General features: G+C 40.6%; 1 protein-coding gene across 1 annotated transcript; it reads right to left on the bottom strand.

The window, feature by feature from the left end:
• Nucleotides 1–355: 355 nt before the first annotated feature.
• Nucleotides 356–19678, bottom strand: LOC111238676 (immunoglobulin-like domain-containing receptor 2). Its single transcript, XM_022768309.1, has 10 exons — nt 19554–19678; nt 15694–16068; nt 12358–12477; nt 8700–8756; nt 6569–6715; nt 6287–6454; nt 6000–6110; nt 5254–5599; nt 4437–5154; nt 356–2782 (listed from the first exon to the last, which is right to left on the bottom strand). Exons 1-10 carry the CDS (start codon nt 19669–19671, stop codon nt 2747–2749), a joined length of 2196 nt encoding a protein of 731 aa, XP_022624030.1. The 5' UTR covers nt 19672–19678; the 3' UTR covers nt 356–2746.
• Between the last annotated feature and the right edge of the window lie 367 nt (nt 19679–20045).

Genomic DNA, 20045 nt, shown 5'->3' with positions numbered 1-20045 from the left:
ACTAATTTTAATGACTTTATATACTGTTGGGCAGTTTAATCTATAAATATGGAAGGTATTTCATAAGTTCATAATATATTTTGTAAGTAAAATCTTCATCTGCAAAGTAACTAGGTCAACTATGTAGTGGAGTCAATACAGAATATCACTCTGAAATATGATGACGCTGAAGTATAAAGTAGAAACACTCAAGTTAAGTGCAGCTGTATCAGAATTGTACTTATTAAAGTATGTTCCACCACTTCCTGTACGTCACAATGTTTTTAACTGAACTTCCTAAAAAAAAAGCTCAAATAAAAACCTGGGCTTCATATTTCTGCTGAGTTTATTTACTGAGAAAATGTGCAGACAAACACACTTGATGCTTCTGTTTTGTTTGCCACTCTGCATCTTGCCATGTTAATAAACAGATACTTTGGACGCTTAATGGACGAGAGTGTTGTAACAAATTCTTTATGTGGATGACGAACAGGGCAGATTTCTGTGGCTGAGCTGGCAGACATGATATGTGAGTTTTAACACAGCTGTGTAGAGAAGACAGGCAGTCTGTGGTAACAACAATGAACAAAGACATGAGTCATACTCAATTATACATTGTCTCCTTTACAGAAAAGTAAAGAGTCATCTCTCTCTCTCTCACACACAATCACACACACACACTCACACAGACACACACACACACACACACACACACACACACACACACAGTTGTCAATATCAGCCAGCAGAGGAAAACTAAACACGCACATTAGACTTTTCTGAAGACAAGCCTTCCCACCATGGAGGCAGGAATAAAGAAATACTGTACGGTGTTATGTTAGGGCAGAAGAAGTAATACAATTGATAGATGTAGATGTCCAAAAATCAGTAGGGTAATGTGTGTTTTGTACACGTGTGTGTGGCTGTTAGATAACACAAGAAGGTGTTGGTTTAGCTGTTGACTCAGCAGTGATAAGAAAAAGGTTGAATTACAGTAATCAAATCAAAGACACTTCATCTTATGTACACAGTCGCAGTGGAGTGCTTACACAAACATTATCATTTACAAATTACAACAATCATGTCACACCTCACACATAAATAGGTCGAGTTTATATAGAAAAATGTGTTCATACTGCAGTACAAACATGTTTTCCAGCCAAGCAGCAGTTCAATACTTTAAATGTTTATAAAAAATACAAATTTTTAATCAGGTTTTAGGTTTTAAAACAGTTACTTTGTACAAACTCTAATATGTTTTAATAGGAGATGATAAGCTCCACTGAAATAACAGGGCCAAGGTAAAGTAATGTTACTGCTTCATGAATAGGAACCTTAACGTAGAAGTAACTAAACCTCCGCTGCAAATAGTGTAACGAATATGGATGTTGGTCAGTGGGCAGTTAGCAGAATTAGTCAATACCCTTATTAGTTTAGTATTTTGTCAATCAGCTTGCTGGGTTTGGCTTGGGTATTGTCATGACTTTCAAAATTACAACCCATAACATCTTAAACAACATCTCAAACTGACTCTGACTGGCACTACTGCAGTTTAGGTGCAGATTATTTGCCCTCTACAGAGCTGTTTTCCATCTTATGTTGCTTTAAACACTTGATTTCCAGACTTCTTTTTTTCATTTATAATTGCTGCTACATGGTATTAAACCTCATATAACCCAGCTCATGTGCATGTACTGCATGACTAAGTTACTTGTAACAGTATTGATTGATTTTTTTTGTTACATGTGCACAAGCAGAACAAGCTGTAAACACAACTTGAGATAACATCTTCTATTACCTTATCAATATTTTATGGCAAATGCATTAGCAAACACTTGCTTATTTACACATCCAGCTGACATGGAGCGACATTAGAGGTTAATTAATACATTATCAATATAAAAATATTGGTTGAAACTGCGGTATATAACTTTTTCTAATATCCTCTAATCTTAATAGAGCTGGGAGATGCAAATGAAGGAGGAGCGGAGTGGTTTACTCTTGAGTCTCATGCTAGCGCTAGCTTGAATTCCAGAATTTACATATTGTGGCTTTAATGCAGCTTTAAGAGTTACTGTCCTTTTCCATGAGGCGTTCGTGTTATTATGTCCACCCGCTCTGTGGATACACATCATATCAACATTTGGTATTGTTGGTTACTACATCCAGTTTAACATCAAAGTCTCCTGGTTAAAACTGTGAATTAGATGCTTTAGTCCCTGAATATGTGACTGAATGGCACAGTGCGTGTATTGTCATACAACTGAAGCTACATTATGTCCTTTATAATAATGGTGTTTTCATTTACCATCTATTCTGCAACTGAGCTTTCTAAATGCAGATATCTCATCAAATGGAAATGAATGCACTCATTGTGCTAGAAGCGTAAAGTAAGTCCCTCCGCTTCAGAGGCTTTTATAAAGGGAAGAGGGGAGACTAACAGTGTCCTGCTCAGAGGGACATTCCAGGTCATACACCCAGCCCACATCAGTTCAGTGTTAGTCCAGCTGAGATATGTATGAGGCAGTCCGTGACAGAAACTGAATGGTGGTGACTTCATCACTCAGCGACGTCACAGACAGAAAGCCCCAGTAACAGTCTCGATAGTGAAAGTGTATCTGTTGTTCATTCCTTCACTCATTGGTCCTGATTCAGCTTTCCACGCTCAAAGTCAATTCCGTCATCTCTTATCAGCTGATGTGCGTAGAGTTTCGTGGCCGCATGCTCAGTCTGCTCGAAGAGTTCAGTCTCTGCGGCTTTCAGTCGATCAGACGATGAGGGAGTCTCGGCTGAGCAGAGTGCTCTGGTGAGGATAAAATAATGGATGGGTGATCAAAACAACAGCAGAGAGTTTGCACAAAAATATTAAAGCAAACTGTATTCAGTGAAGTGAGACAGGATAGAGGCAATGGACATTAGCCAAACAGGGTTATTATAGTGAGGTAGGACCTGGGACAAACTGAATTTCAACTCTTTTTTTTTTTTTCAAATTATTTGCAGATTTGTTTTAAGCCCCCGCTCGAGGCCAGAGAGCTGACTCTGATTATTATTTTTTTCTTTTTTGTACAGGATGATGTTGACAGGATAACTTTGATGTTGAATACCATTTTGACCCAGGTTTGTCAGGGAGGAGCCAACCAGTTATGATTGTTATAGAGAGTAGTTGGATACAGAACAGAGCATTCTACCTAGTTTTCACCCTGGTTGCATCTGAACCTGACCTGTCAAAGGTACAACAACAACACTTACTGTAGGCCTACAAACCTTATTTACACTGTAAGTCAGAGTTTCTCAACCTTAGAGCTGGGACCCCATGTGGGGAATATTACATATTGATATAATTTTTAATAACAGGTTTGAAATATATAATCTTCTCTGTGTGATCCATTTGGAGCTCGCTCCATGCTCTTGAAAACAGAACACCAGAGTGTGCCATAATCCAGTTCACATGATCACTCTCAAAGTGCAGGTTCATGAACATTTTGGGGCCTAAAAAGGTTTTCACAGGCCGAAGTTGAGAAACTGCACTGCAATGCAAAGGCCAACAACACAGCCTCGCTCACATGATGCTTGTCTGACCACAACACATTACAGATCTGCTCAAAGATGGCTTAAATCATTTTAGATTAAATTCATCTTCACCATCTTGAAAAGGGGATAACGTTGACGAAAGAACTTCCCACCTAAAGCATGTATGTATAAATATACCACCAACTTAAAGCAGCAGTTTGGGTGGTGGAGAACCATTATGACAGCGAATGCTTTTCTATGATCTCTGTGTGCATTTAAAGGTGTGTTGACTGATGAGCTAAGCTTCTCCTGGCTCACTTCATGGATGTCCAGTCCTTTTTGACCTCTTGTTCGCTTGCTTTGTTCTCACATTACTGCTCCCTCTCTCTGTTCACACATTACCTCCCTTGACCGCATCTCCCTCACACTCTCAGGAAGCCAAAAACATAACAATATTTTAATCTTACTAAACATTACAAGAAATGTCCGATCCTTGCCCAAATTGTTATACTAGAGTCACTCAGTACTTCCTTGATTTGCCTGTTTCTAAATCATTAGATGCCAGGACCAGTGGTGCCAGGACTTTTTGCCCCTTTGAACTATTGTACAGGGACTAAATTTAATCCCCGGTTTCTCTTGTTGAAACACAGGTTTAGTTCATGAGTTCCTCAAAAGGTTCTCGGACCCCTCGGAAAACGGTAATGTTTACATAAGACCCTATTAGACTCCCTTAAAAAGCAGTGAATACAACATTCAGTGTTAAATACTCTAGTTAGCCTCATGTTAACATTCTTCTAACAAATATTTTCATCAATTGCACACCAGTAACTAGTTTTCAACAACTAGAGAAGATGCTATTCACTAAGTTCCACTCACTGCTGTTGCTGCAAATTAGCAGAACCACCAGACAATCGTACCAATCATTTAGAGGCTTCAATGTAACTCACCACTTTCCGGGATTTGTCTCTGGGTTCCTCTCTGCGACCAGGCAGGGAATGGGCAGGAGGTTGAGATGAGCGAGTGTGTGTGGGGAGTAGCCGTGGAGATGGCCTGTCAGTTCTGTTTCGCTCTGTGTCTGAGTAAGGAGGCAGTGAATCTGCATCAGGCCTGTTACTAGGCGAACGGCTGCAGTGCCGACTAGATTCCCCGCTGCTCTTTTTCGAGCTGCCTTTTGAGGGTGTGTCTGAATCTTCCTCACCCCTGGCCCCACTCTTCCCCTGGCTGACCCCACGCAACTTAGCCTTACGCTCCAGCAGGCTGTTCAGGAATGTGCCATCATAGTCCTTTTCTTGAGAGGAAGTTGATGGTGGACTGACTCTGGGAGGAGGTGGAACAGGACGTTCACTATCCCAAGTGCCCCTCCTCTTTTTGGGTGACGGAAGTGGGCTGATGGTGCGTCCATTTTTCTTGCTCCGTCTGGGATGATCCTCACGGTCCCTGCTGTCTCCGAGCTCATTTTCATTGTTGTGGTAATGCTGAGGCGGGCCATTGCGGTAGGAAGGATATCGACTGAACTCCAGAAAGTCCATCTCATAGTCTCCCTGTTCTTCTTCCCTCTTCTCTACCACTCTGCCTCCCCTCTGCTTGTAGGAAGCAGCAAACTCCTCCAGCTCATCCAGTGAGCGGTACGTTTTTCTATGCAGATGTTCTGAACGAGGGTTCCACCTGCAAAACACAGCAGGAGAGGCCAGGAGAGGACAGAGTATAGTGTATGTTCGTATGGGTGTGTATGTAAGGAATTTGTGTGTTCAGAGTTGTCTGTACCTGTTGTGGTTGTCCTCCTCGCTGTGGTTGTGTTGCTGTTGATTACGGCCAAGCCTGCGTGACTGTGAGGAGGATGGTGGGTCGTCACTGTATCGTCGCTGAGGGGGGGGCTCGTCCCGGCACCGCCGGGGGTCAGAGTCAGGGTCATCATGATGATGCTGAGGTGAAGAGGGGCTGTCACGGTAACGCTGTGGCTCCGGGCTGCGGTTGTCACGGTAGCGCTGGGGTTCAGGCTGAGGATCGTGGTCAGGGATGGCGGGCAGAGCTTTCTTCTGGACATTGCGATATGTTTGGCGGAAGCCAGTTTCTCCTTCGTGGAGAGAGCTCAGCTCAGACAGACTACAGGCTAAACAGATCAAAATAAGATAATGAATCAATGACGAATGATTGAACAGAGTAATTAACAATTGAAGAGAAAATGTTTCCTGAAGGAAGAAACTGCAGATAAAGAAAGTCAGTCAAGGTTTGCAAGAGATTACACAATGTTGGAGGGAGAATTGTTAAAACATATACTTTTAGGTAAGTAGGCATGCACACTTGCTACTGTATCACATCTGAACTACAGGAAATTCAACATGCAGAAAGCTTGAGTGCAGAGATGCAAGCTGAAGAGAATAAAAAGCCAAAAAGACATTGGCAGTGGAATAAACAGTAGAGCATGCGGTCACTATTCACTGACATTGTGGACAAATCTTTTGAAAGATTTTTGAGAGAGCAGAGCCACAGGATGGGTTTATGAAGCTTACACTGGTGACTGTTGGACCTGGCCGGGTTGAAGTGAGCCAGTTGTTTCTCTACATACTGTAGCACCCTGAGAGAGTCCTGATCCTGAGGTGAAGGCACACGGTAGGGAATCCCTACAGCATGCATCGGCACTGGAGATACACACTTGACCCATCAGCATAGCAAACGTCTGTTTGTCTTTATGTGTGTGTTCATTGTGGTTTGAGGACCATACTGGTGTTTTTGCATATTTTCTAGTTCACTATTTTATTTTGACGGGTTAACTTGCTAACAAAGAGTAAGACCTCACCTGCTGTTAGTAGGCTGCCATCTGAGGGGGGGGCAGAAGACATCTTGTCCACTAGGGAGGGGGGAGCGATGGGGACCATTGTAGGGACACCAGAGACAAAGTATGGAGGGTAGGCAGGTGGCTGAGGGGTGGAGGTACCTGTCTTTATACCCTTACCTGCCTCATACACTAAAAAAAAAGCAACACACGATTCCATTCAGCTTTTCCAGAAAAACATACTTTGTTCAAACACTGTCAGTATTCTGAACATGAGGACCTGTGCGTGTGTGTTTATATACTCACAGTGTCTGGGGCAGCAGCACGTGTCGGGGCAGCACCAGCAGCTGACGTAGCAGCAGCAGGAGTGAGGACAACACTGACACCAACAAATCCCAACAAACAGCAGGAATAACACACTGCCCAAAGCCACCGCTGCCACAAACACCCACTCTGGAAGCACACACAACACAGAATCCCACATATAAATAATTACCAACACATATTAACATAGGAACAGCTTGACTTGATCCCAGTGTAGTCATACTTGGCTTGAAAATGGCTGTTAGCTTTGAAGAGCATTCAACTTATTTAGCTTTGGCAATCCTATAACATTGTCAGACTCATGATAGACAATAAAAAAAAAAAAAGAATTGATGCATCATTTTCAAACTTGTAGGCTTCAAGCCCAAATAATGCTGCCTCAAGTGACTTGAGCTACTTTGTCAGATTTCACATAGCTCCCTCTTCTCACATATACAGTAGTACTGCCTGTAAACAGACTAGGATGTGTAAAATCAGCAGAGTTTTCCTTTACATCTGTCTGTCCAGCAGTGTTTTCCTGCTTTTCCCTTCTGTACAGTACGTCTCCATGTTTACAGTGACTGTAAACAGACTATCTGTGTTACACGTAGACTACAACCCTCTGTCCTAATTAATGTGTTTAATGTGAATTGCAACATTCAGTACTCTGTTCACCTTTCATATCCATCAAGCTTCACTTCAGCTAACACGGGAGCTACACTTGTAATAACGTACGTCTTTGTATGTGAGTTTGTAAATTAATAACAAGAGAAAAATCCCTGAAGATTATTAAACAAAATTTTATGCAAACGGAATAAATATTTGAACATATTTTTTCCTGAATGCACAAATGCTGCTTGAAGGTCCAAAGAAATCTTCCTTAATGTGATGGGTTTCCTGTAGAAGAGGCATGTTGGGATGGGACATAACACAGTGAGGAATCATTCTAAACTGTAAAGTTATGGGGCATTAGCTGGGAGAGGAGGCTGGGTTGTCTTCTATCATTGGTAGTTTTTATTTACAAATCAGAACAAATTTTAACCAGAATGTAAGAGGCAACAAAAACTAAGAGAATTAGAGAGTTTGTTTGTGAGTGATACGGCAAGTACAACAGATGAACTACATGTATCTGTCTATAGGGACAAAGCAACGGAAAGGGAAGGAGAAGGCAGATAAGGAGATCTTTAACAATTTAAAACCAAGGACAGTATTGTCTCTCACAGACACACACGGACACATGGACACCAAAAACAAACACAGACACTCACACACAGGAAACTGCTTTTGCTACAGGAAGGAAAAGGACAGTTTATGCTGTTCTGTGAGATACTGGAGATTTGGCTGTTACAACAAACCAGCATTTAATGTGATCTCATTTGCAACCATAATGACCCCTACACATATACACGCACACATACCCCCAAACACCCCCACACATACACACATATAAGGATTGTACCAATACAATTACACTTCAGAGCAGTGTGGGAGTGAATGCGGACAACAACATGTACTAATGTGACTCTAACTTGAGAGATAAGCTCGCAGTAACCATTCTGGCTGAGTGTATCATACCAGGTCATTTTGGGAGCTACTTCCACACAAACCATCCATTCATTTATCATTTCCCACAAACACTGTGCTATTACTGGAATTTGATGTGACATAAACAAACTTCCCACCCTCTTGATTGCTAGGTTTTTACTGGGTAGTGTCCAAACGATGTGGGATGACACGTTAACCACAACCATAAATAACTATAATGACCATAATAGCTGTTTTCCAGCACAGCTCATGTTAGCAGGAGCAACGGTCAGCTCATTATCTGACGAGTGAGGATCAGACTGTCGGGTTAAAACGGCTCTGAAGCGTCTTTATAGCTGAATCCCAAACACCTGTTTTCATTATTTACTGATTTAGCCAGTATCAGAGCCGTTAGCACAGGAACCATTTATCAGCCTCTAATCTAAATGATCATTTCTAAATTTCTTGTATTGTCTGCAAAAATCCATCCATAGAGAATACCCTGCACCACCACCATCCAAATGGTTCCTACACCCATGTTTAGAGCGGTAAGTACGGTTAGTATGAATGAAAAGAACCAGGTAAGGGGGAGAACACATTATGCCCCTACCTGGCATAATCTTCAAATCAAAGTCTGGCAGCAGATCTTCAGGCACACCTGAGAAACCTGGAGAGAGACAGAGGAGAGGAGAGGAGAGGAGAGGAAAGGAGAGGAGAGTGTGGGAATGGCGATGATATAAACTGGAATGATCGATTCAAAGAAGTTACTGCTGCAGCAGCATGCACAAGGAGACAAGGAAGACAAAAACAAAGAGTAAAAGACAGATAAACAGATAGAAAAAAGTTGGCAGGTAAACAGCTGCATGCACCAGAGGACATTCTGGCCTTGTTCCAGTAAGTCTCCACATCAGAGCAACTGATAAGCAGATTGGTCATCTAATTTCTGATATTAAAAGCTGTCAGGTTATCTGTCTGATAAGAAGACAGACTGGAACATGAATCATTGTCACGAAGATAACATGACAAACAGGCGGGAGCTGTGAGTAATGTTACATGCAGAGCTGCAAAAATCACAGGTGGGAACATTCCTCATATCCAGACCCTGAGAAACATTTTGCTCCTGAAACTATTCCTTTGTCTCTCTGTTGTCTGACTTGTCTAAAATATAAAGTACATTTATTTTTTTTAAAGAGTAAAAGGTTTAAATCTGGCAGGGTAAGCTTGATTACTTCTAGACATAAATATGTTTCAGGAAAAGAAAATATCAACACCAGAAATAACCCAAGCCCATAAAAACCATAACCACCTGTCAATTGTTGTTTCTGGTATCCTGCAAGTGTTATGTCTTTCTCCTTTCATTATTTCTTTTATAGATCACTTTAAGGGACTCCACACAAGGTCAGTAGCTGTCTGAATGAAGCATTAAGATGATAGATAAGGGGCAGTGTGTCCACAAGCTGGTGCAAAAATGTGGATGAATGTGTTCAGTTTGGGTGTGTGTTGTTTGGGTGCATATTTCCATGGGACCTTGAAAGATAAAGCTTTATAAAAAGTGAAAAAGATACTGGTGTTTTACTGTTGACAGTATGATTATCGTGGAGAGGAGGAAAGGAGTGCTGAGCATGAGAGAGAAGGACTGGAGAAACAGGGAGCAGGCTAGGCTATCTTGGCCCGACTCTGGCTGACAGAGCACATACCTCACTTTAGTATCTTTCTGGAAGACTAAACGTGCTCTTTGCTGGATTTGAAAACAGAGAGAAACCTATTAAAATTACTGAGAAGCAGCTGAATCACCACATGAATTCAAAAACAAATAAGTGCTGAAATTTGCATTATGTACATTTGTACATGTAAGGCACCTCTAGTTCTTTATAATCTGTTGTTCTGTCTTCTGTCTCCCTCCTGCTCAAGCAGTTGAAGGCAGTTCACTAGTGAAGTTGCCTCCCACTCATGAATTTGCCTGCAGGCTGGTGATTCACCAAGATTTACTTTAAATATGTTGGGATTGCTTGTTTTACCCTATAGGGTGATTCAAGCGCATGGTGTTTGAATACCAGATAACTTTTTGTAAGTTTCCATAACTATTCAAAACAACTCTAAAATCTTTTGTCCAAGAACGATGTGACTTCACAGATACTGTACCTGTCTTCATACAGCATTTAGTACTGGGCCCAACAATTCACTTACTTTTAAGTCTACCACTATCTATCATATTCTATTAAACTCCATCAGGAAAATCTCCCTCTGCCTGCTCTGTTACAGGGAGGTCAGGAGTCATTGTGAGCTACATTGTCCACATACTCAGACTTCTTGGGAGAAAGTGGGACATTTAATATCAAGGATACTGGACTTCATTTTTCTCTGTATCTTTTATGGTTGAAAGTACAAACACTGTTACCAAATGCCAGCTTCAGAGAAACCATTGTATACTATGGCACTTTTCATAGGCTCTGCCAACTATCTACGCTTAGTGGAAAAGATCACTTGAACCTTCTGTCTACAGCGTGAAAAATACTGGATGAAAGGATTGTTATTCACAGGAAACTGGCTCTAATTGTGTTTTTTTTCTCCTTTTTGTCTTTAACTTTTGGCAATAATACTCAACCCCCTGCATGTAATACACCTGTGTGTTTGTCTCTGATATTTGCTGACCCCATGTTTCCAAAACTTCTGTTTGATACATTTAAAATGCTATTCTTTAAATATCGGCCCACTACAGTTGACACCATATATGAAATAGTTCAATCTTGTGCTGGAGTACAAAATACTGAGGAACACTTTGCACATGGCAAATTACTTTACTGCACATTTCAATGTTTTATTTAAGTTTTGGATCATTAACAGGTCGCTTCTTCTGCTCTATGAAAATGGCACTGAAACTTGAAGGCAGACTGGAATAAAGCTGATTTTTTCTCTTCTTTTTTTTAAACCACTGAGTTCTCAGACGTCCACATCAGTAAAACGTCTCACATGGTGTCATCCTGCATCTTTTGTGTCACTACGCCCTGCTGTCCCTCCCCCACATCATTAAATCTTCCCTGTCTGCTTTTCTGTGAAGCCATTTGCTAAAAAGACAAAGGAGGCCCCCCATCCATTCGCTGTGGCCCCAACTGTTGTTATGGAAACACTTCAAGTGCCTCACATCCTATATTAGCTAAACTAAGGTGGATTTAGGGTCTGTCATGCCAGGTTGAAGACTGCAAAGGGCACCTCATGCAGGAAAATCAAGTCATCTTCATTTGTGTGTAGCATTATCCTATCCTACCATTATCTGTAACATACTATCATACTGAGGCCGTACCCAGCGTTAAACAGGATTCAGAACACACGCAAGTTTTTGCAAACTGTAAAAGCTTATTGTCCGGTACTTGTGTGTGTATTTCTGAGTGTGTGTGTATGTGTGTGTGTGTGTGTGTGTGTGTGTGTGTGTGTGTGTGTGTGTGTGTGTGTGTGTGTGTGTGTGTGTGTGTGTGTGTGTGTGTGTGTGTGTGTGTGTGTGTGTCTTTTTGTGCACACACATTAGTCTCTGAGTGCCAGCCAAACAAAAGTTCAGCCACAGAGTGAATTAGGGCACCAAGAGCCACATACCCTCTCAGCCGTTGCCATGGTAACATTTGTTGTAACTGAACACAGAAAAGTACACTGTCACTGTAACACAACGCATTACAGATACTTTTACAACATGGGACAACAGAATGCACACACATGTGCACACACATACGTAGGTATAAGTGGAATATTATTGTGAACCTCTGACTGAAACAAGTGATAATTATTCTGCAGTAATCAAGTTTCATCACGTTGTTCAATATATTAATATACAGCATGAGAAAATGCAGTTGTTACAGATAAGACAGACATGGCCCTCAAAGTGCCACTTCTTGTTATAAATCATCTCATTAATGAGCTTGTATTGTGCTGTCATTGATGAATAGCTCAGTTTATAAAGGCCTTGTTATGTAAAATTCAATTTACAGTGAAAGTCTAATATTGTATAAAACAAGGTGATGCAACACTGCTAGAATCAATCACTCAATAAAACATTGTTATAATTGGTCTACAATGTAAATTTGCAGGTTCAACGATAATGAATCTGCCATAACCGACCAAAGCTTGCACCAACACTGGAAACACACTGTTGAATTTGTAAGTCGATGAGACACAGAGGCGATATTTGCAGAGAATGGTGCGAATGTCACCAAACTGCTTTTGTTCCAAAGCTAAAATTATTTACAAATAGGCATGTTGGGAAAGTAGTGGCATCTTACCCAGAACCAGCAGCTCGACAGAGGCTTCGTTTGGTCCCTCTAGATCATCAGATATAACCACTTTACAGATGTAAACTCCACTGTCTCCCCACTGGACCTCTCCTATCCTCAGGTCTGCCTCTGCATGAGAAAAAGGGAAGAAGTTAAACATGAGAAACTAAGTCCTTCAAGCTGCAGGGAATGAAAAATACGCAAATCATAAAAGAAAACAGGGGAAACGATGGCAGTGGGCAATACATGAAAATGCATCTTTTCTCCTTTTAACATCTTTTAAAACACGTAATTTGTGTATTTCTTGGAGTTAGTAAACCTGGAAAATTATATTATATCCATAATGTTTCTGCTGCATTTTAAAGTCTATACTCTGTCAAAAAAGCGGCAGTCTAAGTATCACAGCTATGTGTGATTGTTGAACATCTCATTCCAAAACCATGGACATTAATCTGCTGCTATGACAACCCTCACACTTCTGAGAAGACCTTCCACAACCACTGATGTTCGGTGACAAGGCCTGGCATTCCAGTTCATCCCACAGGTGTTGGATGGGGTCAGAGTTAGGCATCTCTCAAGGTCAGTCAAGTTCTTCCAGAAAACCTTTCTCTTTTCAGAAAACCATATAGCCAAAAAACAAAAAACAACCCAAGACAGAAACTACACAAACGTACTGTATGTGAACAATGGGGTCCACATACTTTTGGCCCCATAGTTTATTAGTGAACTCTCAGAATTATGCATTAAGTTACACTTCACTTCATTTGTCCTTTTTCATTTATGAAAACAAGATTTCAAGCCGTTAAAACAATTCAGATATGGTTTGGTCCAAGAGTTGAACACCCAAGACAATACTTGGCTGCTGACTCCATTGTAAGGGGGGTCAGACATATAAATACAGCAGACAGGAAATGGGTTGTATAATTCACTTCCTTTTCCTGTTAGCCAAGGAAGAAGGAGGAATGACAGGCTGACCAGTCTCTCCTTCAACAAGGGACACCACCACTCATGCAGCATACCTTTAAGCTACCTTGTGATGAAATCAAACACATTTTCTTTGATTCATTTTATCTTTCCTCACACACTCCAAAGACATGCTAGTCAGACGGACTGCCAACTTTTAAATGGCCATGAGTGCAAATCAGTGTGTTGGTTTGTCTGTGTTAACCATGTGATTAACAGAACACCAACCCCCTGCCCAGTGCATGCTGGGACAGACTCCAGCCTCCCTGTGACCCTGAATAGGATTACATGGGTATGGATGACTGGCCGTCTCTGAAGGCAAAGTAGCTTTCACTTTTTTGTTCATTTACAATATGACTACACTGACCTGCTACAGGACAGGAGGTGGAGTGGGACAGAGAGAGAGAAAGAAAAACCTTACCCTGAGAGAAATGAGTGTGTGAACGGTGGGATGTGGAGAGCTCTAGAGAGTAAAAATAAAAGCGGAACATTGAAGTACATCAGAGGGAAGGAGTGAGAGGTCGGGATGAATGAGAGGACAGCATGAAAACTGCTTCTTTTGTCTGTGTTCCTGGCTGGTGAAGAGAAGGTTGATTCTTCAGCCAGAGTTAGAGCTCCATATATCTGAGGCCTGCAAACAAGGCCACCACTCTGTCAAGCACACACACACACACACAGACAGTAGGGTCCCTTAGATGATCCTTGAATGGCACGATGGTGAGACTGTAAAGGAAATGTAGACCTCAGGAAAGGGGGATGGCATGAGAGTGAATTCCTGTGGTTAATCTGCTGTAAACTGATGAACAATTTCACTACTGCACTGCCTTCATTATCATGACAGATTTGATTAATAACACACCTTATTGCCATGTGGGAGAGGCAGCCCAGCCTGCTGCTACGACACAGGGAAAATGCTGCTAGACTGATTTTTAAGAGCCCAATCAACCTTGTATTTTTGAGACCAATACTGATATTTTAAAAAATCGATATGATAATATATTGGCCAATATTTTTGTTAACAGACATAACAAAGATACGGGGCATTTGGAAAAGAAACTTGTCATTGCTCACTGGAAGACAAACTATATAATGGTTAGATGGACTGGACTTATATAGAGCTTTTCTAGTCTTATCAACCACTCAAAGCACTTTACGCTACAAGCCACATTCACCCCTTCACACACACATTCATACTTCTACCACACACACACACACACACACACACTGATGGAACAGCCATTATCTTGCCCAAGGACACTCTGATGCATGGACTGGAGAGGTAAGGAGCCAACCACTGACTTTCTGATTAGTGGACAACCCGCTCCAACTCCTGAGCTACAGCAAAACATATTTTATTTTTTTTTATTTCAGTGTTTTGTGTTATTTATCAGCCGACATAGTGTATGTGCCAATACCAATATATCTGCAATGGTACAGTCTCAGAACATCATGTCATTCAGTTTTATAATCTAAATGTATAATTTCGATTCAGGATTATTATTAAGATAAAGTTGGCAATGATAACCTTTTTGCACGTGTCTTAACTGCAGTATTTTGTACATGCACCTGAACATGGGTTCACTGTCCAGTTGATCAGTGATTTCTGACTGGATGGATACGAGTTTTGTCCTTTTCTCTTCCCTCAGAAAAAGAAACCTCCCCTTCTCTAATATCTCACATCACACTTTCTTCTCATGCCAAACTGTAGCATTGGCAACTGTTAATGGTGGGTATTTATTTATTTCTTCTGAGTGATATAACCGGTTTGTTCTGACAGATCAGTAAAGTTTACAGTAGAGCCACCCCTGTCTCTCATACCTCCTCTACATGTGCAAAGAATCTCTCTGACAATGGGCATTTGATCGGGAATGTGTGGGAAGTGTGGGCCAATTCTCCAATTTATGGCTTTCATAAAACTTGGCAGGCTTGGCAGAAGAAGAAATAAGGATCAATATGTTGAAAACAAAGAGAAGGTGCTTTTACTTTCATGCAGTAAACTGGACGCCCAAAAACATGAATCCTTCAAACCCTTCAAATCCTTCTGACTTGGTTTCATAGTGCTGCTGGGAGTTTGTATTTCTGTTATTATTCTGTTATTTCCTTAATATCTTATGTCTTTCTTTTATTGTTTTTCTATATTGTGTATTTTAATCCATGTTTCTGCCTCTGTAAAGCACACTGTGACTTGGCTTTATCACTGCTTGCCAACTGAAATTCCATCTAAAGCTGGTGAGCTAAAGTTCAGTCTGTTACACTAAAGAAATGTGTTTGGCCGGCTCCACAGCTGCTGTGTGATTTGAGAAAGAAAAACTTGACATAACTTTCAGCATGGACATCAGAGAAAGAGAACCAGAGATGCAAGTAGTACTACAGAAGTCTTACTGTTGATGATGGAGATGTCTCTGTTCTTGTAGTACTCTGACAGTGTGATCGAGGAACCGGAGATGGAGGCCACAGTTCGGACTGTCCGGCTGCTGTCAGAACAGTCGAGGTAGTTCGCCGCCATCCCCGTCTCGTACCCTCCACCAGCTCCTCCGGTTCCACCCGTCAACCCACCTCCACTCTGGCTGTCGGGGAAGCTGAAGGAATCCCGCGTGCGGTCGCGACAGTATGACTTGTAGACCCACTGTACCACGGGGATCTGGGTGGACACACTGGTGTACTGACATGGCAGAACCACAGACTGGAACAGCACAGTATACCTCTTCCCATCTCTCACAGATACATGAACCCCCGAGCAACAGGGAGGGAGGACACCTGTGGGAGGATAAGGAGATAATGAAGGATCAGTAAAGTGTGAAAGGATGGAAAGTTAAAAAAAAGTGTCTAAATAATCATTACATTCATTGTGTTTGTTGAACTCAGTCAGGAAATGGTTTTAGTCAGTGATTAATGAGTGATTATTTGGTATGGGATGGAGACCCATACCATGTTTTTGGTTTTCAAGAGAGTTGAAGGGGAGGCTCAGAGGGTGCACGTTGCCGTTCTAAAAACAAGCTGATTGCCACGAATTGCATCGTAAGTCACACTCCTTCCTCTCTGAGTCATAACGCAGAGATGACACAGATATTTTTTGATTCCTTGTGACATAGTGTACACTTTCCAGATTTTATTGTCCCCAATGTCCATTGCATATAAACGTCCACAAATCTGCTTAGAAATCATAGAAAAAAGGACTCTCCTTATGACTCGAGAACTAGCCTGAGAATCATCATGTGACTGCACTTGTCTTGATTTTGTCAATAGGGGGACACACACAGAGTTTGAAAACCTCTGGCACACCACAGATCCAGCAGCCAAAGCAGGTGTCAGTAATAAATGGGAATGTGTAATGAAGGGGATTAAGGACTACTGCAGCAAAGAGCAACACACAATGATTCAGACGCTCAGTTGAATCGAGGTCTAAGGAGACACCTGCTCCTGTCTGCACATGTTAAAAATAGCTAACAAATCACACACTCCCTACATGGCTCATGGGAAACATGCCTTTTCTCAACTTGATTGAAGTTACCTCCTTTTTCCAAAAGAGATTCAGTAAATTAAAAATATATCAAGGTAAACAGTAACTACAAACACTTGCATGCTTTTATTTTTCTTGTAGCTGGAATGAAATGAAACATGATGCAGCCAAGGCTGTGTTGAAACTGACTGAGCTGCTTTGGCTCGGTGAAATCTGACTGTGAGCTGAGTTGACCTGAGGCTGTTTTGAAGCTTCTGAAGCTGCAGGACTCGGGGTCACATGATGACCGGGAGCTCCAGCTCGGCAGTTCAACAGCAACAAAGACTGGAGAGATGACCATGTGAAAAAAACACACCCACCTACCCACACACACCCCAAAACATCTGTGTGCTGCTGCTGCTGCTGTGTGTTTTTCAGGTTAAACAGTGGGAGGTGTGACTGAACCGGACCAGTGAACAGGGATGAGGTAAGGGATGAGAGGGGGGCCACTTCGCTTAATCCAGACCAGGCACAGTTCACAGCACAATGTTATGAAGACTATCTCCCTTCTTGGTTGTTTATGGATTTTCACAATGACTTACTTACTGACACTTCTATTTTGAGTTTATAATTGCTTGATCACTTGAGCGATTTATTAAGCAAAAATGCTAAACATTTGCAGGTTCTTCTTCTTCAATGTGAACCTTTGCTGTGTCTATCTTCTGTGTTTACTGAATATCTTGAAGTTTTGGTCTGTTGATCAGACAAAACAAGCGATTGTTAAGACATTACTGGCTCTGAGAAATTTTGAAGAACTTTTTGCACTACAATTGACATTTTTAAGACTTTTTAAAGAGTTTGTTATCATTATCATTTATCATATTGTATATCATAATTCAATAACAAAAATAGTCATTAGCTGCAACCTTGTTACCAACAGAATTATTAGTAGAGTAAACCCAAAACTGTATGATGGAGAAAATTGATGTTTAAGTATTATTTTACTTGCACATGTATGTTATTTACAGTATTTAGAGCAGCCAATTGCATGCTACTGAAAAATACAAAATATACAGAGATCACTTTTAAAAAGCCTGTGGATAATATCGTTCACACCATGCATGCTTTTATTTTTGTTACCAGTAGATATTGGCATTGTGTAGGTATGTATTTAAATGCTTCTTTGTGTCATCTGTTGCCAACTTGGTTTTACAGTAAACGTCTGAGGTTGGGGTGGACTGTTATGGAGTTTGATTTTCAGACCAACATGAATCAAGTTGACTAAAACATAAATTCCTCAGGGAGAACGTTACTTTGACTTCTAAGACCTGGAACAAAAAAAACCCAGGAGGTTGGTCTTCCTGGGATCATAGGCTGCAGGGCGATCTGGGCTTTATTAGTTTTCAGAGAAAGCCACCTCCAGAGCAGAAAATGAAAGCAGGCGGAGGAGACTGCGACTGATGTAATATTGGACAGAGGAATTTTGCTTTGAATGTTAGTTTTAGGGAGACATGAATGCAGAATAAATGTTTGCTGTCCTGTTTCGAACACATTTGTTTTCATTTGAGGAGAATAATATCAGAAAACATTTTCCACATAAAAATCCAGATAAAAAGTTGGTAAGTAAGTTTTTCGGGAGAGATTTTCCTTGTCCTTGTTATCTGTTTCCCTGCTCTGAGTTTTTGCAGGCTCACTAAGACTTTTGAATTTTTAATACCACATAGAATAGAATTTAATGACTGTTTCACAGTCATACACCCAAAGCATGAAATAATTATTTATATTATAAGTGCAATGTTAAACAAAAAATTCATGTAAATAAATTTTCATGTAAATTAATTTACATTTATTTAATTTTTTTGTTATTAATTCCGGGTATATTGCTCATAATCTAAACATGACCTGGACCTGGATAAAATGTTTGAATGAACGGATGGATGGATTAATCAATTAAAAATATTAGTAATAGTAATTAATTTAAGGTCAAGAAAAATGGCACTGGTGATCTTCCAGGCAGGTTTTGCTAAAAAAAAAAAATAAATAAAATAAATTACATACATTTTAATTCGTTTAATCAGTTTAATTAAGGCTTAATACCTTCAAAGGCCTTTTTCTTTAGGTAACCTAAATAAATGAATGCTTTTTTAAGATTTTCTCAGTTTTATCTCATCATAAATCAGTTGTGGAATCAATCTTTCTCTAGGTAACATGCATCTGCTGTGTCTTTTTTCCACTTTTACATGTATTTTTTAAGGTATTAGTGGGGTATTTTGACTAAAATAAAATGGCGTAGTAAACTGTAATTTCACCGAGAGACCTAGTTAAATTTGTCTGAAGTTAGACCTCCTAATCCACAACCCCCAAAGCTTCTGGTCAGATCATTCACACATGACTAAATACAGTGTAACACTTGACTGAAGCACAGCTAGTATACCAGGCAAAAGCCATGAAACCACCTTACATGTTTACAGTTTTCCTTATTAAATTTTGAGGAAACGAGCCTTAGATACGTTGAAATGCCTTGTATCTATGGCAGGAAAAATCACTGACACCTGGCTATTAAACATATAATTATTCATGTGGGAAGAGAAAAGTTTTGATCCAAAGTTACATATACATATACATATCTAACTCGTCCCAACACAACAGGTTCAATCATAAGCGAAGCAGGTAAATTTAGTTGTCTACAGTGACGTTAGCTCAACGTTACCGTTACTCCAAACTCAAACCTGAGTTCAACAACCTGTTACACCACTTTAGTGAGAGCGGTTTCCATCTTTTTTCTCTTTTCATCTTCTCTTACCTGCCAGACAAATGATAAAAATCCACAAGTTCGGCGTCAAAAACGTTTTCCAAATCCTGCAGGTTAATTTCATAGAGGTTTTCTGATGCGCGGAGTCTTCCTCTCTCTTTCGCCCCATCCCTGAACGATGTTTCAAGCTCTCAAAGTTAGACAGTTAACTGGCAGATAACGGGACCAGCGTCAAGTTAGAAAATAAAACTCATAACTTCCGGTTATTGTCTTTTCAGAATAAAATCTTTGCTGCCGGAGACCGTAAATAAAAACGCGTGTTGAGAAGACAGGTAATAAGTCACAAACAATTTTGAGTAATGGTGTAAGCAGATGACTACTGGCATTTTTTTTTTTAATTTTAAATAATTATATTTACTATTTATCTGAGCGTTTTCACATAGTGGCACTTTCCTTTAAGTAAAGTCTGAATGAAAGATATCCACGTTCTACATTATCATTTTATTTTGAAGTCCATATGACTACATATCCGGTACTAGTCGT

This window comes from Seriola dumerili, unplaced genomic scaffold, assembly GCF_002260705.1.
Source record: "Seriola dumerili isolate Sdu_G_001 unplaced genomic scaffold, Sdu_1.0 BDQW01001449.1, whole genome shotgun sequence".
Lineage (NCBI taxonomy): Eukaryota > Metazoa > Chordata > Actinopteri > Carangiformes > Carangidae > Seriola > Seriola dumerili.
The sequence above is the reverse complement of the archived record's forward strand: the minus strand, read 5'-3'. Positions and strand labels throughout refer to the sequence as shown.

Coding starts and splice junctions, on each gene's coding strand:
- LOC111238676 (XM_022768309.1), bottom strand. CDS start 19,671: ATGGGGCGAAAGAGAGAGGAAGACTCCGCGCATCAGAAAACCTCTATG. Junction 16,069..19,553: donor TTTTATCATTTGTCTGGCAG/GTAAGAGAAGAT, acceptor ATCCTCCCACAG/GTGTCCTCCCTCCCTGTTGC. Junction 6,455..6,568: donor GTGCTGCTGCCCCAGACACT/GTGAGTATATAA, acceptor CTTTTTTTTTAG/TGTATGAGGCAGGTAAGGGT.